At 36.7% G+C, this 16215-nt stretch overlaps 1 protein-coding gene across 16 annotated transcripts in view; it reads right to left on the bottom strand.

Moving 5' to 3' along the window:
* The window catches only part of LOC122796513 (poly(rC)-binding protein 3-like), an 819027-nt gene that overhangs the window by 92264 nt on the left and 710548 nt on the right, over positions 1-16215 (bottom strand). For 10 of the 16 annotated variants that reach the window (XM_044065073.1, XM_044065066.1, XM_044065057.1 and 7 more), the window contains 3 exons: positions 4726-4782; positions 4189-4264; positions 2567-2619 (listed from right to left, as the gene is read on the bottom strand). In XM_044065073.1, coding sequence (XP_043921008.1) covers positions 2567-2619; positions 4189-4264; positions 4726-4782 — 186 coding nt within the window. The remainder of the gene's footprint in view (positions 1-2566; positions 2620-4188; positions 4265-4725; positions 4783-16215) is intronic. The other 6 variants (XM_044065067.1, XM_044065065.1, XM_044065072.1 and 3 more) reach the window with 3 other exon arrangements.

A 16215-nucleotide genomic window follows, 5' to 3' on the forward strand; every position in this document is an offset into this window, starting at 1 on the left:
GAGTCTGCATGTCCTCCCTGCATTTATGTGGGTTTCCTCTGTGTGTTCTGGTTTTCTCCCACATTACAAAGACATGCATCTGGAATATTTCTCCCTGGGCTTCCACTGAAAACTGGCGTCATTCCAAGTCGGACTTTCCCAGTAAACAAATGTTAAATAAAATAAAATAAATATTTAAATGGGCTAAAGTATGAGAATGTATCAGTGAGGAGGAAAAATGTTTTCTGCTCCACATATACATTCTTAGAAAAAGTAACTCTGAGCCTTTTATCTCCAAATGATCCTTGAGGATGCTATTCTATTTCTGGTCTTATTAGAGTACCAACAAATCCCTCAGTAGATGATTCTCCAAAAGTACAATTGTCTACAGCTGAATTTCATAAAACATAGCTACTGGTGCCTTGATGCCGAACCTCTGCAGTGCAGAAAAACAAAACAGTAATTCTGATGAAACATGTTCCACTGAAATAGTTTGCAAATCCCAAATATTTCCAAACCATGTAATGGAACTAATAAATCTGCATATACAAGAGTGAAACTTTGTTGCTGTTGTTGCAGTAATAAATCTATATAAAAAGAAAAATTTCCTTCCAAAGTTACTTATACGTTTCTGAGAGTGTTACGATAATTCTGGATATATAGTTAACCACAATGCATGGCTGTGAATGCAACACATGAATATTAGTACAGTTTGTTGTAAGCTACACGCTGTGTGGCACAGAGGCATGGAACTCTAACTACAACCCAGAAACTGTACAGGTTTGATTAGCAAACTGGTCAATGGAGAAGAATAATGAGTCAGAGTATGCCAATCCTCTTCAGCAGAAAGATTTAGGGGAATGTTCTAGGGCACAAACACTGCCCAGCTTTAGTCTGGAGATGGCCATAGCCCTCTACATACAAGCAGGTAAATGTTTTGGAAATAATATCACCCATAAAAGTGGGTGACAAAGCCATTGACTGACACACTGCATGCCAAATTCTTCGGGTCTCATGGACTTTATTCAGGGAATAGTAGGACTTAAAATGAAAACCCTGTTAATGGTTACCTGGATGACCACTACACTGTGGTGATACTTTCTCACCATAAGAAGAAGAAATGACTGGGTTTCAGCAGCTACTCCAGTGGCTCAATGGTCACTAGGCACACAGAAAAAAAAAGTAACAAGAAAATGCACAGTTGCATAAATCCCTTATTTATTTATTATTTGTTTACTGGGAAAGTCCAACCCCAGAGAGAAACGCTCCAGACTCATGTCTTTGAAACTGGAGCACCCAGCAGAAACCCACATGAATGCAGGGAGGACATGCAGACTCTGCAAAGAAGGCACTCCAGCTGAGAATCGAACTGGAGAACCTCTTCCTGTGAGGTGACAATGCTACCGCTGCAGTGCTGCTCCATCCCTATGCCATGTTCAGCAATCTGCTAACTTTGGCAGTGGAACTATGAAATTCATAGAAGTCCTACCAGAGATTTTACTGCATACTGGAAATAGGTATAAGGGATTAATGTGATCAACATTGTCTAATAAAAGTAATAGATTGCAAATGACCATTCCACCATCCTATATTTACATTGTGAATGTGCATCAGCAATATCTGTTTATGTTCTACAGTGTGATGAATGGTGGTCAGATATGATTTACAGACCCTGTTTCACTGCATTGGCTATTTGTTGGGAACCACTATCCTCTGTGCTGCTGTAATCTTCAGGCAGGTTACCTATAGGTAGTAGTAAAGGTTTTCTCTCTTTCTGTCTCTATCTCTCCTGCAAAGGAGGCCAACTGTTTTTCCTTCTCAGAAAATGTGGAGAAACACAGTTTGTCAAAAGATATGTTCCAGCTAACTGAATTTTGGCTACCTGTACAGTATTAAGCCCATTGCTTTTCTGTGGCAGATTAATATTAAAAGACAAAAGCAATGGTCTTTATCTGTTTCAGTTTATGAACTTCTATGCTTCACAGTCATAAATGCAAAAGTACACTGAAAGATTTTCTCACTTAGTGTATTGAATTATAACATGAAGTGTCATATTAGATGCAATATTTTTACTAATGTACAAGTTAGGGGGATGGAAGTACTTCTCAAAAAGAGAATGGAACAGATACATACACATATACACATGCAATATATACACACAAACACGTGTGCACACGCACACCCACTCATGCAGACACAGCCAGAATATGTAGGTCACTTTGCAGCTATTCTCATACAAACACATCCAGACAATGAAGTACACTTTGTAGCTACACCCATGCAGATACACCTAGATCAAGAGGTACATTTTGCAACTAAACAAGTGGTAGTTATGAATATGAATAAATGTACAGACCTTTCTTTATCTAGACATCATAGGAATCATGAAAAGCTCACACAAAATAATGTTGGTAAGGACAATTTTCCTGATTTACTTATTTCTTTTAACTCTTCCTTGTTTTAAACTACTAGATGGTTTCTTTTATATAATGGTCTTTCTTTTTAGAAATAAAACAATGAGCAAATGTGACAAGTGCACTCTTAGAATGCATGTGTAGCTATACAGGTAGGCATGCATCCCACTTACATCATTTGGAATAGAGAGTTCATGGGAACTGGTCGAAGAAGTGGTGTCCAGTCCTATAGTTGGAGCATAAAGGCAAATATATTAGGGATCAAGAGTTGGATATTTAATGATTAGAGTATGAAACCATACAAGACACAATGATAGAAAGCTGAAAATATAAATAGAACTATGCAGCTACAATTCTGGCAGTGCAAAATCAAGAAACAATGCAAAGCTAGACAAAACAAAAGCAATAGCTGTGCATCACACTAGTGCTATATTATTACAAGCATATTTTTCTAAACTATGCGGCAGTAACAAATGAGCTCAGTTTCCTTGCTTGACTACTTGGAGACTGTGTCAAGAAGCCTAAAGCTTAACTCTTGCATAAAAAAGAAAACAATACATACATATATATGCACAAACATATGCAAGCACCATTCCTGTCAAGACTCCTACCATATATGGCATAACTTTAAGCAACATTAAAAATAACTAAAACATTGTTTTTGAAAAACAAATTAAAAAGAAGATAAATGTTTAATGATGCTTAAGGGAAGATTCAAGCCCATGAAGTGCTAAAAAAGGTATATCATAAAAGGGAAAACAGTTTATAAATTTAGATATATTTACATATATTAAAATTAAATAAGAAAAGGAATACATTTAGGAATGCAGTGCTATTAGTATATCAATGCAGTAAAACACAGGATTTTACATGTCACAAGTTAACAGTTAAGGAAAAGTTCAGGGTGCACTAATTAAACACAGTAAAAAAATAAAATAAAAAAGATAAAATAATTCAAGGATGTATAACTAAGATAAATTGCAAGAACTTATCACATACCCTGTAAAAGATACATTCAAAATGCAGCATCACTTTTTGTCAACTCTGTTGCCAAATTTATTTGAGCAAATTTAAAAATGTGATTTTAACATCAGATTAATGACTTTCACAAACATTAAGTGAAATATTCTTTTATTATTACAATCAAACGTGTGACAGTTTGTGTAAACTGTAACACACAACACAGTATTTTTTATTCACGTGTTTTCAGATACCTAATAGGAGGTACCATTTATATCAGTGCCAGTTGCTAATTTTATATTATTTTTTATGAAATGTTTCATACAATTTAGCATTCAATTGAGTTGACAGTTACTAATTTGTTTATAGATAATATCAAAGATTATCCAATTGGCAGATATGTGATAAAGAAGTTATTACTGACAATTTATGATGTGTATTGCAAAGATTATTACACAGCTGATAAACAAGTTTGGCAATGAATATATCCAAGTATACACATGTTGCCACAGTTAACACATTCTTTGTTTACTAATTTACATAATATCTCAAAGAAAATATGCTTAGAAATGAAGTATACTATAGTTGAATTCTACCAAATAATTTGAATAGTAACCACAACACAAATGTCAGTTGATAACTTCTGTGAGATTAAAACAAAATGATGGGATTAGTACTAACATAACAACTGGTAAATAAAACACATACAAAATTAAAATGTTAAAACAATAGGAAAACTGGTCATTGACTGCATTTAGTAATAAAATGATGTAATGACCATGGGAAACAAAGGTGTTAATAAAAAGGACATCCCCAGGGGGTCATGGGTACGTACCAGGGAAACCAGGGGTGGTCTGCCCAAGGGGAGTAAAAGGGGTATGCTGCATAGCCAACTGGTGAAGCTTGGTCAACTGCAGGGCAGGATGGGAAATTAGAACTAACCAATCAAATGGAATTATTTCAGATTACATAAAACCATCTTACATGTATATAAATTAAATAAATTAAAATTATCTAAGTTTAATCAAATTCATTGTAAACATCTATTTTAAAATAAAAGTGTTAGAAATATGACATAACTATTGTTATTACATGAAATGACTATTGTTAATATAATCTGCTTTTGTACATTTATATATTAAAAAACATCAAATACATAACATGCAATAAGACAATACATTTTGTATCTGGGCCACTGTACTTTCTAGCATAAAATATATTTATTTATTTATATGTATGCAATTATTTAAATAAATTATCAATTATGCTAGCATATATAAATCTGTAGAATGGGACAATCTCAAGTGTTTTTGTTAACGTTAGAAAGTAAATGCTGCCCAGAACAATCAAAATAGTAAAGAAAGACATTTACATGTGCATGACTCACGTCTGGATGAGGGATTGCATACTGCCCCTGAATTGTAAATGCCTAAAAGAGAATTTTTAAAAAAGAGAAAAACAAAATCATACAACAAAGAAAAGAATTTAAACTTACTGATACTAATATTGCAGCATCTCTTTAAATAAGAAAAGCAGCTGATATATTTGAACAAAAAATGTTTTTATGTTTACAAACAAAGCAGTGGAAAAATTACATTAGAAAAAAAACACACTAAAGGGAACATAGACCATCTACTCCCACCACTATAGACAATTCATTGCTTAAGATGCATTTGTCTATAAACTTTCTTGCCATCAATGTTGGAGTTGCATAATTCATTATAGCTTTCTAACATCATAAGTCAGCAAAGGCAAACACAAAGTCCAACTCACTCCTCATTATGTTCTTCTGATATTTGGGGCTACTGATAGTAAATGAGAGAGAATGCACAGCAAACCATATGTAAGAGAAAATGAGACATGCAGATAAAGGATAGCAACTAGAGAGACCGAGAAAGAGAAAAATAGAGAAAGATTGTCTTTCAAAATACGGCTTGATGACGTGAGAAATCTGAAAGGATAATGGGACTTAGCAGTATGAAGGGAAAAAAGTAGGTACAGTTGTGTGAAAATTTCAGAGTGTAGTGGACCACTTGGATAAAGTCATGATATTTTGCCGTATTCTAGTAGCATCTGACCTCTTCATCAGCAGTGCTCAGAAGCCAAATAGTTACTTACCATGAGACAAATTCTGAAATGTGCTGTAGTTGGTTTGACTTTTTCTCGGTCATTTTGACCATTACCATCTACCTAAAATCTATTACTGGCTACTGTTATCAATGTGAGATAAGCTGAAGGCACATAACGTTGTCCAGATTTTTTAGAAAAAAAATACAATCTCGAATAAAGATGCCTTCTCACTTTTGCATATAGTGAGACAAGATGATGTATTAACAGGATCAGCCATATGAACAATTGATATTTTAATGAGTTCTTAAGCAGCTGAACTATTTTCTTTGTGAGTATTGTTAGCATCGGGTCAAACCATATTGGAAAAAATCCTATGCGGTTAGACAGGAACATGTGAATGCTATTGACATACTCCAATAAAACAGCTCCCCCAATGTCTATTGTCACATTTGGAAGCAATATCTAAGAAGTAAAATTTAACAAATATAAGCATGGGAAGCCAAGCTACACCTTTATGCATAATCATGGAGTGGATGGTCGATCTCTAGTACCCTCTGCTTTTGCAGCCATAACCCTTGCAAAGATGAGTTTTATCAAACAGGTCATTTGCTATTTTTTATATCTAAAAATAACATCAGAAAAGTGACAGATTTAGAGACTCATTTGATAAGGGCAATAAATATTTTGGTGCTTTTTTAACCTGTATGAGAAGATGGAGCTGACTTTTTGAACCACATTGTGAAGCATTTGAGTTTTATAGTATATGGCTAGCATGTGATGACATTGCAAACAATGTAGAAAATCTCATTAAATACAGAAGGTACAGTAAGTCCTGTAAACCTACATGCTCTTGAGTTCTGCAGTTTAAAGAAAAGGCATCAGACTGGGATGGAATGGTGTTATGTACCTCTGTAATGGTCAGTGCGAACATGCAATCAATTATATTATTACTCATGTGGTTTATCACAGTATTATTTATTCAATCAAACTGGATGAGCTAAGCTGTTTAAAGATGTGAGTTTAATGGGAAAGAGACTATATCCTCTTGAGATCACCAAAGCAACAGATACATTACTTTCTCTGATTGCAGTTGTCTCACATTTACTTATATACAATACATGTTGTAGGGCCATAGCCCATTGAGTAGGGAAGTGCTGCAGGCTTTATCACCATGCTGAAAAAAGATAAGCATTTTTTTTAACATGATATTCTGTTCCACTGAGGAGCAATATATTTATTTCCTAGTGAGTTGGCCTCATTGAATCATCTTGTAACCCTGTGTACTACAGGTTGTGATAACAACTAAGTTGTTTTCTGGATTCATCTGGTGGTATTTATATAATAGTGTATTTTCTCCTGAAGAATAGGACACAGAGGAAGACATAACAACCTTTTCCTGGTCAGCATTTAAATAACATATTTCACCACTTTCTTGGTATGTTGCATCAGTTTGTTGGAGCACGTAATTTTCCTGAGGCATGCACTACCCAGAGCTAATCAATCAGTCCTGTACCTTGCTGTGCATGACTTATGACTGAACCCTTTGCAGATAATGTTGCACTGGTGAATCACACAAATTAATGTATACAACTCACCATCTAATTTCTTTTTAAAACTACTGCTATTGAAGGAGATGTGGTTGATGTGACTGCTTCAAATTACGTCATAAAAGGAGCTGATAATACTAGTTAGCAGAGGGTAGTGCTACTGCATGGGCCTTGTCTGTTGCATAAAAATTATTTTGTTTAATATTTTTATACTATTGTATTCAGAGAAAATCTTTCAGTGGATCATGCCTCAGGTGATTTATGATCATATTGCTGACATACATTCACATATGTGTAGGTGGTACCACATCTACTGTAGACACTGCACCTTCATATGTAACCTTTTTTACCTTTTGACTACAAAGGCTCTAAGTCAAGAAAGCATCAGATGGATTAATTTCATCACTGGATGATATAACTGTCATAAACATCTAATTAATATCAGAAAACTGAAGAAGTTTTTATTTGATTTGGTTTCAGCATTTAGTTCATCATCCTAAGACTCTGTCTAGTGTTTTAATTTGTCAATAATACTTGCCATCCAAGTATCATGCACAGTAATATGGCATGGTATCCTATGACAATACTGTCAGATTTTTTTTAAATATATTTCATCTTTGTTGACTGGGTTAGTCCTACTAGGCTAGTGGCCTGTTTTCAGGAGAGACCCTAGGTGCTATTCTACTAGTAGTGGAAATTTGGCCAGGGTATTGAAGAACTTCCTCTTTTCTTTTTGGTCCTGGAAATTTCACAACAAGCCGGCATTCTGTTAGGGATCAGGAAAGCATGACTGAGGAACTTATATTCAGATGTTCATAATGACATTCTGATTGCTATCATGCTTACTGATGAAGGATTGGATATACGTTAAAGTTGATGTTTGATGCTGGTGAAATACCTGGTGCAAATCTTCTTCTTTTAGCCAAACTAAGGATCACTGTGCTATTCAGAAGGAATACAACATATTTCTGAATGTTCTGCCAAAGGTTAAAAGTCATTTAACAACACCTGCTTTGGTTTGGCAGGTGCCAGTTAGTGCTCCTATTGCTGTTCAGGAAGAATAGTCTAGATAGATGTTCTAGGATATTCTCAAGCTTTGCAAACTTCTTTATAACAAAAAAATATTTTTTTCATTTTTTAATTTACCTGTAGTGAGAATAACAACTAAATTGGATCATTCTATAGTGTGATATGTTATCTCAGACAAGCTGACATTGGCTTTAGGCTTTTCTGTAAAAGATATTACAGTGCTCAGACATATCAGGTTTGAGCATTTTTATGATGTTACGTTTGAATCAATGCATACTGCTTCTTGAAATGGACTGAAAAAAAGGACATTTCCCCTTTGTTTATTTGATTCATGGAGTTAATGTCTCTGTCAAGAAGAAATTACTTGTTCAATTTAGATCAGCTGATATTGCTATTAACATGGTTAAACACTTTTTCATTACCATATATCATTCTGAATCATGAAATTAAGAAAGTATATGATGACAGACAATTATGGAACAGGGCCTGGGATACTATGAAACTTGTTAATGGTACAATACAACATATTCCCAGTGCAGTTGTGATAAATGGATTGAAAGCATATATCCTTTATACATGTATGGTGTGATTGTCTGCAGGGCAAGTTTCCAAGAAAATGATTAAAGTGGCCAATAATGGGAAGATGTTAAGGTTGTGAGATGAGCGGGGGAAGGGAGGAAAAACCATATTTACACAGCAGCAAGAACACCTTAAATTGTCAGGAATCTGGAACCTCCAGCACAATACACAAAAACTACAAAGAGTGATTAACAAACTCTGTAGTTTTGCACTTCTTTGATCACAGAACATATCATTGCTTACTTTTATTCAAGATAAAATGGCTAACGATGATGAATAAAAGACCAACCCATCTACTCTCCCCCCGGATCTTTGCAATAATCATGTTCGTCCATTGACACCCCTCCATTAAAATCCAGGTTGCAAATTAAGACACCACAGCAATGCACGGAGGGATATACATGAGGATACCCATTCACTAAGTAGACCCAGAAATGCAAAGCCTGCACCTGCCATCTGGAGCAAACTGATAAAATAAATCAGGATTGGTCATATTTTATACATATTGAGATGCAAGCTGAAAGAGTACTTTCTTAAGGAATATGCTTAAGCCTTCTATAAAGAAAAAGGTTAAACACACAAAGGACATTCCTTCGGGCTCATTTCCATAACATTGATATTATGTACAGTATTCATGCTGCAGTCATTTTTACCTTCCTTAATATGCATTTTATTATTTTTGCTGTTATGACATCAAAATGCATTGCAAACATTGTGTTGTTTTTAACAAGTGTGGTGTTCCTGAATATTTTTGTACTGGCAACTGTAAAGCAGAATGTGATTACCATTAAACACTGTAAATACATTATTGAATAAAGATCTCAATGTCAATTTCTGTGCATTCATGCATTCAAAATAATGTCTGCAAATCTGCAGTTGGCTACTCAAAGTATTTGTAAATTTGCATTTTACTTTCTTCTTTATCTACATTGTAAATAGTTTGCTTTTCTAACTATTGCAACATCTCTGAGTATTTGTTGTACTAAACTGTTCCCTTATAGGCTTGGGCTATGGCTGAAAAAGGTCTGCTGACAATCCTACCTACCTGGTTACCAAATAACGTTAAATAAATAAATAAATAAATACATAATATATTTTGAAAATGGATCAACACTCTTTTGGTCAAACAAGTGGTGCTGTGGTGTTGTTCAGAAGACCCCTCTGGAGAATCCTGACTGTTGCTCTACATTTTATTTCACTCAGACTTGCTGTGCTTCAGAGACATGTTTATAACAGGCAAGCATCCTTGATTAACTAGCTGCAGGCCACAGACTAAGTAAACTCTCCCATTCCCAGTGAAACAACTAGAACTAAACACCCCTGCAAAAATGGTCTCCTAACCCATGTACTTCTAACATTACTGTTTTAGATGTTTGCCAATCTAAATATTAAACGTTTTTTCCAATCTGCTTTTCTGTTTATTCACTTTTTTGGCAACTAAATGAAGTCTAATATCTTATCTTTGTCTGACAGTTTGTATAACGCTCAACCTTTAGTTAGAAAGAAGATATTTTGAATGATGTTAAGTTGCCAGATGATTAATATAGACATACTCAAAGTTCAATATTAAAGATTTTAATCCAACCATTCAAAACTACAACAGGAACAGAAACATCAGTCCGAAAGGAACAGAAACATCCAGTCCTTATCATATCCACTAACTCTGTCTTCTTCCTTCTGCCTTCCTCTATCTCCACATAGTGGCACAAGACCAGAACACAACACATTCCCCCCTTAAATAAGAACAGCACTACACTTACAATATGTACATTAAACATCACTAACATTATAATGAACACTGAATTACATCAACATTTATATTTATGTAACATAGTCCTCAAGCCAACGAGGTCTCCTTCTCACATGAGCTGGAGGAATGTGAGGAGATTCAGGCATTGGTGTCACTGTAGATTGAAGTGCGAATTCTACTGGAGCATTCCTTGAAGCATCAGTTGTCTCAGGTGCATTTGACTTAGATAAATGGGAAGAATGCAATTTTTTTCCATCTGCCAACAAGTAAGTACATGAACCAATTTCCTTTTGAATTTCTACAGGTTTTGAAAATCTTGGATGTGCCTTTAGAACATGTAGTGGATTCCAAATACGAACCTTGTCCCCTTTTAAAAATGAGGAAGTTGTGCTCCACGTCTAGTATTGGAATATTTTTTCATTTTTTCTTGAAGAGAAGAGACCTTTTACCAACAGTATCAGCATTAACCAGGCAAGAAACAGGAGGAGGAAGAACATTGAGGCCTGTTCGCATTTTCTGGCCAAGAAGCAATTCAAACGGGGAAACTCCTGTAGTAACATGTGATGTTGCATGATATACCTGAAGAAATTCTGAGACAACCAGTTTCCAAAGTTTCTCCTGTAAGATAGCAGAGTGTATGCAACCTTTGAGAACATGATGAAATCTTTCAGTGGCACCATTTGCAGCTGGGTGGTATACCGAAGTACTTTTGTATTGTATATCTCTTTCTGCCAAAAACTGCTAAATCTGCAGAGGTAAATTGCCATCCATTATCTGATATAATAGTATGCGGATGTCCAAATCAGCTGAAAAATGAAGTGAGGAAGTCTATAACATTTTGAGTACTGGCAGAGGCAATGAAGGCAACTTCTGACCACTTGCTGTGATAATCCATGAAGGTTACAGCATAACGACAATTCCAGATAGCGATTTCAAATGGGCCCACTACATCTATGGCCAGCTTTTGCCAAGATTCAGATGGAAATGGAACAGGTTGTAAATGTGCTGCTGCAAGACTGGCAGTCTTGTAAGAATATTGGCAGAGTTGACAATTTTTAACTTGAGCTGCAACCATGTCATCCATACCTGGCCACTAGTATAGTTCACGCAGCCGGTGTTTGGTTCTCACCACACCTTGGTGGCCTTCATGTGCAAGCATCACTAAATTGTGGTGCAGAGAAACAGGAGTAATGAGACAAGTGCCACGGAATACAAACTCATTTTATACACTGAGTTCATCTTGTAATTGGAAATATGGATGCATGTTTGTGTCCACTGCATTAAAAGAGGGAGGCCAACTATTGGTAAGCTGGGTTCACAGAGCAGACAACTCACTGTAGCAGGCAGAGGCAGAGGCAAATTCACTAGGTGACAGGGCAGTTAAAGAAGCAGACCACCACAAACTCAGGTTCAGGTGCAGAAATGTCTTCAGCAGTAGCAGGCAAGGGCAAGTGAGAGAGACAATCAGTAATGTAATTCTGTGACCCAGGATGATAAGCAACAGTATAGTTGAAAGACAGTAGTTGCACTGCCCAGTGTGCAACCCACATGCCTGCCCGATCAGATGCTTTTGAGGACAGTAGCATTTTCAGTCCTAGGTGATCAGTATGGAGAGTAAATTTTCAACCCCACAAGTAAGTTCTCCATTTTTCAATAGCCTCCCACATATCCAAGAGCCTCTTTTTCAATTGTAGAATATTTTCTTTCAGCAGCCGTAACAGTCCTAGATGCAAAGGCTTTCTGTATGGTCAGGGTGAACTTGAACAAGGTCAGCTCCAAGCCCATAATTGGATGCATCAGTGGAAACTACAGTAGGCAAATCACGGTCAAATAAAGTCAAGGCTGGACTGTCAATCAGCCACTGTTCCACTGACATAAAACTGCAGTGAGCTTCCTCAGACCAGGAAAATGGCATATCTTGGTGGAGGCAGCCACATAGGGGTTCTACAATGGTGGCAAAGTGTGGAATAAACGTATCATACCAAAATGCAAGTACAAGGAAGGAACGTAACTTGGAAACATCAGTGGGAGCTGGGGCATAGGGAAGAGCCTCAAGATGCTCCTGATTAGGCTTTATCCCTTGTGCTATAACAGTATGGTCCAGAAAATGCAAACTGGCCTGATTGAAATGAAATTTTGATTAATTTAGCTGTAAGCCTGCAACTTTTATGCGTTTAAGAACTGCTTGAAGTATCCGATCATGGTCAGCCTGTGTGCCCCCACAAAATTATATCATCTAAGTAGTTTGCAACATTTGGCAACCACTGCAAAATTGGAGCAAGCATCTTTTGTAAAACAGATGGAGCAGATGCTAACCTGTATGGAACCCAGCAAAACCGGAACAAGCCGTCATGAGTAATACAGGAAGTCAAGTCACGGCTGTCTTCATGAAGCAAAAGCTGAAAGTATTCACTTTCTAAATCAGTGGTAGAGAACACTTTTGCTCCTTTCAGCAAGAATAGCATTTCATCAATGTGAGGAAGAGAGAAACTGCCCATAATGATAGCTTTATTTGGTTCTCTCAAATCAATGCGTAAGCGAATACCACCAGTCCTCTTTTGAACAATCACAGCGGGTGAGACCCAGGGAGAAGCATCAGTTATTTCAATAATCCCTGTTTGAAGAAGACGATTGAGCTCTGCACTTACATCCTGCCGAACTAACAGAGGTAAACAACATAATTTTTGTCATACTGCAGTAATAGAATCTAATACTTTAACTTTGTGTATGAAGCCTTTTGCACAACACAAGGTCAGAGGAGGTAATGGAGCTGTAGAAAGACGCATAACAGGAACGAAGTTTGTGGCAACACATGGTAAGACAGTACTGCCATTAAAGCACAAATGTAGGCCCTTTATTAAATACATACCCAGCAAAGCAGTTCCAGAATCCACAATGAAAACAGATGTAGAACATGAAACATCATCTTTGGACACAGTAACTGGTAAGCAGACAAGTACAGGAAGTGGAGCATGAGAAGAAGCCACTAACTTAACTGAAGGTGGCAATAAAGGCTGCCCTTGAAAGTGTGCATCATATATACATTTAGGCAAAATGGATACTGATGAGCCAAAATCTACAATTAGATCCACAAGTGCAGTAGCAGTTGAGGTTTTCATTGTGACATTGCTATGGATTCTCTCAGATGATGAATGGCCACATAAGTAAAGGATCTGAAGCTCAGGTAAGGCAACTTCCTGCACAGAGCATGTTTGCAAAGAACAGCAAACATGTGAAAAATGGCCAGTCTTTCAGCAGTTGTTACATTTAACAGAAGCAGCAGGACAGTGTTTATCGTTGGCACGATGCTTATCAGAGCCACAATGATAACAAGCAGGAAAAGAGGCTGCAGAAGGCATAGCAGCTGTAGGCTGTGAAATAAGCGGGGGCTTGAAAGAAGGCTTATGGCAGTGGCGACCAGCAGCAGACACAGACTGAGAATGTAAAGTCTGTACCGGGACTAGTCTAGCACTGAAATAAATTTTGCCTGCTCACCTGCAGCTTCAATTTGTGTAGCAATCATAATAGATTTATCCAAAGTCAAGTTAGGTTCAAAAGTAATTGTTCATGTATACGATGACTAGACACGTTCCACCAACTGATCACGTAACATTTTATCCAGTTTAGTATCAAACTCACATTAACTGCTATGTCTCGTAATGCAACCAGATACTGAGGAACAGTTTAATGGGGAGGCTGAGCATGTTTTCTAAAAGAATGTTGCTCAGCAACAGCATTTCTCCGTGGAGCAAAATGAGCTAATAAAGCCCTAATGGCGTCCTCCATTGACATACCTTGGTGCGGAAGCATGTAAAACAGTCTCTGATTTTCTGTTCCTAGACATTGAAGGAGAAGTGCCTTTTTGTGTGCATCCAGCCATTCATCTCCTGATGCAACAACAACCAGCATGTAGTTATTAAACATTTTCAGCCACATAACAAACAGTATAGCAGGTTCACCAGGGCATTGCAAAAATTTTGGAGGAAAAGGAGTAGCAGCAACAGCCATTGTAAACAAGCAGAAACAAGTAATTACCTTGTCGCCAAACTGTTATGTTGCCAGATGATTAATATAAACAGACTCCAAGTTCAATATTAAAGATTTTAATCCAGCCATTCGAAGCTACAACAGGAACAGAAACGTCAACAAGAACAGGAACATCCAGTCCTTATCACATCCACTAACTCTGTCTCCCTCCTTCTGCCTTCCTCTATCTCCATCTAGTGTCACAAGACCAGACCACAGCAAATGACTATGATGTTTCACTTAATGTGACAATGGCTGTGCTTTATCTTTCCTATTTGTGGCAAATTTTCCCAAGTGTGTTTCTCTTGATGAAGTTTTTGAGTAATTTATTCCTACAGGTGTTATAATACATTTTCCTCTTAATGTTCCATTTTTAGCATATACAGTTGTATATGTGGGTTCTTCTGTTAATTATGCATTTTATTTACCTGGCTTTGTGTAAAATTGTGGTGGTGGTGCTGCGGTAGCATTGTTGGTTCACAGTAAGACGTTGTCCTGTTCGATTCTCAGCTAAAGCGTCTTCTGTGTGGAGACATGCATGAATGGGCGTACCTTCGTTGAAGGTTGTGCATCAGAGCTGGCAACTCAGCACATAAAAATCTACTGCCAATCATTAGTGGACCGGAGTTCCGCTGTGGCGACCCCTGACCGGGAAAAGCTGAAAGACACAACATTTACCTAACTTTGTGTCTGTGTTCATGATTGAGAACAGAGGCTTTTAATGTGGACTGTATCTTACTGTGTCTTACTGTAGTCACAAAAAAGTTATCCATGAAAATATCCTTAAAATAAAAGCATATTCCAAAATGAAATTCTAAAAACATGGAGATGAAATGATACTAATCTGTACCATACCTCTCAACTGTCCAGATTTTTGTAGAATGTCCAGATTTTTGCCTCTAATTTTTGGTCTATTCCCCAGAAAATTTGTGACTTTCTGGCAAATCATTGAGGAGTAAAGTCACTAAATAATACTAAATAATGACAAACATTCGAGTTTCCTAAACTATAGCCTTCAGAAAATATAATACAAAATTTGTCATTCTAGCAACTTTGTAAGTTTATAGGAGCAATATTTAAAATCCGTCCCTATTTTGGGGCCTCCCGCCCATAATGTTTGGCTTTGTCCATATTCCTTGAACTGAGAAGTTGAGAGGTCTGTCGAGTCATATGCAGTTGTATCTTTTGGCAGCATAAAGTCGCATCTGCCAGAATAGCTATTATAACTACAAAACAAATTGATAGTGTGCATTCATAATATCAGCTGTTGTGATTAAACTGCAAAAGAAACAGTCTGAGTTATCGCTATGCTTTAGTTTGTATAGGGGAAAATGTACAAAATGTGTAATGCGAGATAACAGGGTAGCGCACAACAATTTTTAAATTAAAATTCTCAAAAGTTAACCATGTCCATTGATGCTCAGTGTTGCAATTTATGCTTGTATGGGTGCATACACATTTCTTAGTGACCATAAGAGGTCACTTTTATAGTGTTTACAGCAGTGGAGAACTTCAAATGAATAAAGCAATACTAATCTTCATTTCAGATTTTAAGGGCATACCTGTACTATCAATTAATTCATAAATTAATCACTTTTGTATAAATGTAAATACATTTTAAACAAATATTTAGAGTATTAAAATTATCAAAAAATTATGACAGATTCTGCACTGTTTATTGCCTCTGTCTCTCTTTTGTATGTACTATTGATAGCTCCTAGAAATTCTTAAATGGATTTATTTACTATAGCATATGTGTGTGTGTGTGTGTGTGTGTGTGTGTGTGTGTGTGTGTGTGTGTGTGTGTGTGTGTGTGTGTTGCGTGTGTGTGTGTTGCGCGTGTGTGTGTGTGTGTGTGTGT

This window comes from Protopterus annectens, chromosome 3.part0 (assembly GCF_019279795.1).
Source record: "Protopterus annectens isolate FY-2018-M chromosome 3.part0, PAN1.0, whole genome shotgun sequence".
NCBI classification, from domain to species: Eukaryota; Metazoa; Chordata; order Ceratodontiformes; family Protopteridae; genus Protopterus; species Protopterus annectens.